At 36.3% G+C, this 8,178-nt stretch overlaps 1 protein-coding gene across 1 annotated transcript; it reads right to left on the bottom strand.

Annotated features, from left to right (window-relative positions):
* LOC107633637 lies at positions 4,176-4,832 on the bottom strand. Its single transcript, XM_016337244.1, has one exon. The coding sequence runs from the start codon at positions 4,830-4,832 to the stop codon at positions 4,176-4,178; it is 657 nt and encodes a 218-aa protein (XP_016192730.1).

Here is an 8,178-nt window from a genome sequence, read left to right as displayed (position 1 = left end):
GCAAGAGGAGGACCCTCATCATCATCATCTCGGGCAGGCACGATCTTGCCATCCTCCACCACGTTGTCCATACTGAATAAAGAGAGGTCAACGTCAGGAGCAAGAACCCGAACTTGGGCCTTCAGATTCTCGTACATGTCGGTCATACTACTCACCATATGGCCTTGGAGCTCGGCGTAATCATCCTGGGCAGATTGAAGCCACTCCTTAGTCTCCAAGAGCTCGCCATATGTGCGGGTATAACTCTCCTTGGACTTCTTGGCCATCTTCTCAGCCAGGTTAGCAGTCGCTTCTGCAGCAGTAGCTCGAGCCTGCTCCCTTTCTACATCAATCTCCAACTTGGCGACCTTGGCATCCAGCTTGTCCTTCAGACCTTTCAACCTATCGTACTCAGCCTTGGCCTCTTCTATAAAGGCCTTCGTAGCATGGACCGGGGACTCCTAGACAACCCGAGATAAGGCCACGCTAAGATTGGCCATCCGAATACTGTTGCTTAATATAAAATCAAGATGGTGGAGGATTGACACGTCGTCCAGAGGAACCTTTCCATGAGGAGCAATCAATTTCGTGGCAAAAGTTACACCATCAAACTCTTTATCTTTCAGATTATAAGTCCCAATAATCTTTTGCTTCTTAGGAGGGGGACCAGTAGGAATAGGGGAGGAGGCAGCACCAGAGGTCGTCTGAGGCGGGTCAGAGGAAGCCGTCCAAACTTACGGGGTCGAGATAATCTTCCTCGGACCCTGAGAATCAGTTGCCGGTTTCTTCAGAGGCAACTGTTCCGAAGAACCCTCCCCTGAAGTCTTCTTTGAGAAGTTCTGGGTAGCCACTGCCTTCTTCGCTTTGCAAAACATCTTCATCGAATCTGACGAGGACACCATCTCTGAAAAGAAGCCAGGAAAACAATCACACATCAAAAAAGGACAAGACCACAAACAATAAAAGCTTTTCTATAAACAAAGAGGTCGGATACTACCTAGTTCGGAACGGAGGAGGGAAGGGTCTCCTAGAAATCTCTTTGTGTCCAGATGAGGAGGCTTCCCCCAATGCTCCTATAAAACACTCACAAAGGCATGTTCTACCTCATCCAAACTCTCCCAGGGGTACTTAAGAACTACTGTATCTTTTTGCCACAAAAAAGGAAAGGTCGGCTCATCATTTTCATCCAGAAAGAAAGGGTGAGCAGCCTCAACAGCTCGGACTTTAAAATAGAAATTTTTAAAGTCACGAAAAGAGTCATCGTACATGGAAAAAACCTTCCTTCCTTGGGTAGCCCGAAAGAAAATCTAAGAAGCCTTCTTCTTGGCCACTCCAGATTTGGTCAGCACAAACAAGTAAAGGAAAAGGGACTGGGAAGGACGAACACCTAGTTTTTGACATAGCAACTGGAAAATCTTAATAAAAGTCCAAGAATTTGGATGAAGCTGTGAAGGGGCCACAATACAGTTCCACAAGAGTTTGGTTTCGAAAGCAGTAAAAGAAAGGGTAATACCTAGTTGACTAAAGAAATAGTCATAGGCATAAAAGAAATGACGCTCTGTCCGATCTAGGGGGGAAGCTAACTCTCTCCTCAGGGTCAAGCGACACCAGTTCATAGTTCTTCTCATCCTCCCTACACTCACAGATCCTATGAAATCTCCTAAGTTTCTCACAATACTCCGGGTCGGCCACAGCGACACATATCAACACTATCGAGTCTAACCAGTCAGCCATACCAGAGGGAACCTTTGTAGACATCTCGACAATATTTTTATGTGAAGACATAAAACAACTACACCTACAGTAAGAAAAATGAAAAGGGGTCACTACCAAACAACTCGGCCAGAAATAGAACAAAGAAAAAAACCAGCAAACAACAGAGATAGTAGTAAAAGGGATAACCCAGGATTCACAAAAGCAACAAAAAAAATCATCATAAAAAATTCAGGGGCACCCTTTGGAGGCAACAGCACAGAATACAGAAGGAAAGAATTGTGGCAAAAAACCAAAGCCCTAGACCTCCCAACATTTCTTCAAATAATGAGCGCGAAATAAAATGGTCAAAGCTTTGCAAGGAATAAACAACATGCAACATCACCAGAAGCTAATTCAAGGAAGAATCGCAACTATCAAAACCAGAAAAATAAGAAATACATAAAAGGCACCAACCTGGAGAAGAGAAGAAGGCAGGAGGACAAATGAGCAAACAGCAAGTCACGAATAACCCCCACTAAGAGATGGAAACTCCGAAAATCCAAGAAAGAAACAATCTTGGAGTGCTGGGGCTACCAGAGGACGAATGAAAGGAAGCTTCTTTCGCTAAGCAAATGAAACGCATGACAAAAGACACAAACGATCCATGAGCAAAATTCCAGAAAAGAAATGAGCTTGGGCAAAATTGAAAGCGTCAGACGAACGAAGTTTTTTGCAAAGAAGCAAAAAAATAGGGAAGCAGAAGAGAGAAGGAAACTGAAAAAGCAAAACCTCTTCTTTGATTTCAAACAAAGTTTAAAGAGGGAAAAGAAACGGAAAAATAAAATAAAAGCCCAATCAATAGGCATTAAAAGCACGTGCATATTTCCAAGGAGGTAAACCCCTCGAGGAACAAACGCAGCAATAAAAGAGCGAAAGCAAAAATGCTTCGCATTTAAAAACAATGCAAAACTCGCGAATGGAGGAGCAGATCGGACAAGATGCTTGAGCACGACTTCCCCAAAGAGATCGAGGCTCAGAAAGCATGATCTCACGGAAAGGTTCAAGCTCAAGCAAGGGCACTGTTCATACCCTGGACTGAGCTATAAGGTTCGGTTGGACGAAGACAAAACGACCGATCTCTTTAAAGCTTGATCTACTGCCGACCTCTTCACAAAGAGCTCGGACGAATTGGCACAAAAGCCCAAGAAGGCCCAAGAAAGAAGAGTCACCGCCTATTAGAAGGCGGCTGGCCAAAAGATAGGTGATCTCACCCTCAAAAGATAAGATAAGATAACAAACTTATCTCAAGGAAGGTCACTCAATACTGCTATAAATACACTGGAGCACCCAGGTATAACTCATACTCCAATTCTACAAAAAAACCTGCCTAAAGCCCGTACTGACTTAAGTATCGGAGTCTCCTACAGGTACCACCCCCTCCGGTGAACACAGACCAGCAGCATCTCCTACGCCAACAAGTCGGACGTGGCAGCCCAGTCCAGATCTAAAGATCTCATCCGAGATCGACCTCCCTGTTTCAGGTAACCCTCAGAACAGTTAGTAAAATAACAATTTATATTCATAAATTTTTCGAGTTTAATATAACACTATCATCGTCATTATATAACAAACGTACTGAATATGCTATTTTATCTTTATTTAAAGTAAAATGCAAATGAAACAGTTTGAAGTCTATAATATTCTTGAACATCATACAGAAGGAGACTTGAAAAAATAAAAAATATATAACTATAATAATAGCATGTCAATTTTATACCAAAGTTTATATCAAAAGGCTAATGAAAATTTATCGACAACCTAATACCTTATTACTAACCTCATTAGAAAAGCAATTGGCATATAATATTGTGCTCCCTGTTATACATAGGGGTGTTCAAATCCAAACCGATCCAAATTAAACTGCTCATCCAATCCAATCCAAATTGAAAACCAATTAAAACCGCACTAATTTGGATTTGATTGGATTCTATTTTTTGCAAACCACTAGATCAGATTGAATTTCAGATTTACTTTTTATAACCGATCCAATCCAATCCAAACGGCACAATGTGCTATAATATTATTATTTTATTATTATATTTACAATTATACTTTTAACATGTTCAATTTTTTATACATTTTTATATTATTCATGTATTATTATTATTTAATAAATATTTTATGTTTAAAATATTATTTATTTATTTATTTTATCTAACATATAATTTTATTTTTATTATTATGTTATTGTTAGTTTTTTAAAATATTGTTGAGACTTGTTATGTCATTGTTGATTATTTAAAATTTGATGTTGAGACTTGTTATATATATTTAATTTTTTTAATTTATTTTTTTTAGAACCTTGAGGCCACTGTGACTCTTAACTCTTGACAAAGTAACGTAAAGTTGTCCATGGGTAAACATTGATTTGGCAAGTAAAACCTTACATGCGATAATGATTGACCTTGACTTTTGTTGATGGTCATTGCAAAGCACACTGTTTATAGAAATTGTCTCCGTTGAAACTTAAATGGCAATCCTGAATCTGAAGGAACCAAGTTCATTCTCGAAATGTACACTTTGTCGTCAATATTTCTACCGGTCACTACCGTCGCTCCAATTACGTTATTGCCAAGTTCATTAACTATTAACTTTGTCTCGTTGCATAAACCTAAAGTCTGGTCCATGTTTCGCAGTAGCATTATAGAGATTCCAGGCTTCAAAGTCAACTTGTGGTTGGGTAGTTCCGAACATTTGATTTCATTTAGGAACTTTGGTGTGAACCACTCTTGTTGCACATCTTCATTCTTATCAACTTGACATGTTGTGTTAGAACTTAGACACTCCTTTTCGATCCCTGAGAAGATTGTCAAAATGAAATTGTTTACCTTCTCGACACTCTCAAGCGGGGTGAAAATTGCCCTACTCTGTAAATACATGTAATCTGGAATGGCTTGTAACAAATCTGGATAAGAAAAGTCTACCAAATGAAAAAGATGGTCATCAGCAGTTGTAATCAGCAGATCATCTGAAATTTCAACTTCTGACTTGTCACCAACAGCAGAACTAATATTTTTATTTTCAACATCAAGTATACAATTAGCAAATCTCTTCATTTCACCATCATGTTGATCCGAAGAAGACATTAGAAGCTTCATGTTTGTATGCAGCTTCAGAACCTTACAGAACGATCACAGATGGGATGTGTTAATAGCTGATGACAATATATCGTGTCTATTCCTTTTCGGAATCACCATAAGTATTTATCTGAAATCACCTCCTAGAACTACAACCTTACCACCAAATGGTTGATGTATCTTATGTTGATCAGTAATTGACATATGATCCTTGAGCGTCCGATCAAGTACTTTAAAGCACATTTTATTGAGCATTGGAGTTTCATCCCAAATTATTAAGCTACTTTGGATGAGCAGCTCAGCCTTCAAACTGCCATACTTGATGTTGCAAGTAGATTCATCAGTATTATAATGGGTATTGAAAACCTAGAATGAGCCGTTCTGCCACCAGATAGGAGTAAAGACGCAATTTCACTGGATGCGACATTTAAAACAATGTTTTCTCTAGACTGAATAACAGAAGAAAGTCCATTCTAAATAAATGTCTTACCACACCCACCATGCCCATAAATGAAGTAAAAATCACCAGAGTCTGCAATAACAGCATTGAGTATTTCATCAAATACAAACCTTTGCTCATGAGTCATATGCTAACTCCTCCTCTATTAGCTTATTATGGAAAAGGAGAATATCAGACAACTCAGGATATGTCATTGATATATAGTCTCTTAAAGATCTCACATTGTTGTTGAGTATATTCTTAATCTCAATAAGGCAGAAATTTTTTAATTCGTCATCAGTCATGTTTAGTCCTAGTAAAAGCACATGATGATTTTATGAAATATTTAATAAGTAATTCCAAAATAAAAATTATTAATATTTTGAATAAAAATAAATATAATAAGAGAATATAATCTTTATATAAAAAAAGACATAGTGAAATACCTTAGTTTTTTAATGCTTTTCTCCTTTCGTATAGTATCCTGTCAGCTAATAATGTCGAAGTTGCATTTCAAACACGATCTGATTTGCGAACGCAATTAGATATCATCAGTAGCATCACAAATAGTTTTCTCAATTGATGACCAGATGCAAGTTCAGCTACCTCATTAATAGCTGCAATGAATTTTTTACCGTCACACAGTAGTCTCATGGAATAGCAAGTATTTTGAAAGCTAGAATATGTAATCCCATCAACTGTCCTAATAGACTCATATGTTGTGCAATCTCTCTAAACAGTTAACAAACTTCTCATATAGTAGATATCACCTGTACCTGGTGGAACATAGTTTAACCTCCCTGATAGAATATCCTCTTTTACGGGATGTCATTTTCTTGCTTCTCTATCGTAAACAAATTGATTTAAAAACTCGGCATACATCAAAGTTTGACCTATTTCAAATTTTTTATTGGCCTCCATCCATGCTAAGAAAATCTTACATTTTCGTTCCTCTTCTTTCACAATCTCCTCAATATCGTCATCATCTTTAAAGATGATATTTTGCTCTTCAAACAAATAAAAGGTTAATCTCATCCCTGAAGACCACCTCTAATGAATATCATAAGGCAAAGTTCTCCACACAACCTCATATGTAGACAAATATCTATAACCATAAAATAGTATTTACAGAATGTGAACATGTGGCAGACCTCCTTTTGGAATTCCACCACGTAGATCCTTTATAATAAAAAGACAAAAAATATATATTATAAATAAATAATCTATTTTATATATGTGCTTTGGTAAATTAAGGGTGATAATAAAAAATCAATAATATGTTAAAAATAAAAAAAATAACTAAAAGCTCAGACGTTACTTACCTCTATATATATATATATATATATATAGCATTATATACATAGACTTATTCAAAGATCCTCAAATACAAGTCTTACCCCTCTAAAAACCAAAACAATAAACGACGAGGGAAAAATAAAATTTAACAACTCAACTAGTAAACATAATCTTTTATGCTACTGTACCTCCGCACTAAACCTTCACACCTATAGCTGAAAGGGGTACAAATAGGAGATAAGAACTGGAGAGTTCTTAGTAGGATTGGGGTGCATAGTTATATTCATTTTATTATTAGCTACACAAAAATTCCACAACAGCATACTTACAATCTTCCGTTGGTCAATAGCAATAAATCTCATAATACAGACAACTTTAACAAACCAGAGATACAGAAAAAATCATAAGTCAAGAAGCACACACACACAATCACAGAAACACATATCATAGAGAAGTATGCACAAACAAGTATGATGCATATCTGTCCTATGGCTAATAAGCTCATTTGAAGGTTATATTGCCAAACCCGATACGTCTAGTAGCTAACCCGGATACTGTCTCTCTGTTGCGCATTAATACCATTAAAGGGAATACATTCCTGTTACCATTAGAGGGATTATGTGCCCTGTCACCATTAGAGGGAATAGGTCCCCTGTCACCCTTATAACCAGAGATAAAACACAGACATACTTGTCATCAATCAACCTCAACCATATCTCATTTATCATATTCATTCAATTTCATAATCAAACTTAGTTTTCATCATTCTTCTTCCTCATATCTTCCTTGGAGCAAGTGGGCAATACCACTGCCTCTTACCCGCAATCTCAACTCTTAATCAAATTCAAATATAATAATATTTTCTTAACAAAATTCAAAACATAATCATGTTTTTTAATAATTCAAAATTAGCTAATATAATTCTTTAAATTTTTGAAAATTCTATTTTGATTCCCAAAATAATCAAAACACCCGAATTGGCTGTTCATACATAACCGAATTAAAATCTCAAGCAAACAACAATAATTTAACAATAACTCAACCTAAACTTGATCAAACTCAAACAATAATCAATTAAAGTAACATTCACTTATCAAATTCACATTTAATTACTATAATATTACCAAACCTTACCTCCATACGAAATTAAAACAACGGAAATTTTGGAGAAGCTTTTTGATCGAATTGCTAAAGAAAAAAACGTCAGAAATCGTTTGTGCCTCCTAGAACTCTAATTGACGAAACTCAAGGAAAAGGAAAACTATGTCATCGTCAACTTCTATCGAACAAAAATGACACCAATATATAAAAAAGAAAGATACAAATATTTTAATTGAATTAGATTTTTTACTACGATTACAAATCACAAAAAATCGAAATCAAAAGCTTAAAAAAATTATTTTTTATTACGATTACAAATCGCAAAAAATCGAAGTCAAAAGCTCAAAGAAATCACGGTTTCCTTCCCTCACCCACGGTCTCTCTTTCTTTCTTTTCTTTCTCAAGTTCAATTCGGTCATGAACGAAACAAATGAAATAAGATGATGATGGGAATTAGTGAAATAAAGATATGTGTCATGCTTATACACACACATATATATATATATATACATATATATATAAGCTAATTTG

Source organism: Arachis ipaensis, chromosome B03, assembly GCF_000816755.2.
Source record: "Arachis ipaensis cultivar K30076 chromosome B03, Araip1.1, whole genome shotgun sequence".
NCBI lineage: Eukaryota > Viridiplantae > Streptophyta > Magnoliopsida > Fabales > Fabaceae > Arachis > Arachis ipaensis.
This window is presented reverse-complemented; position numbering and strand designations above follow the sequence as displayed.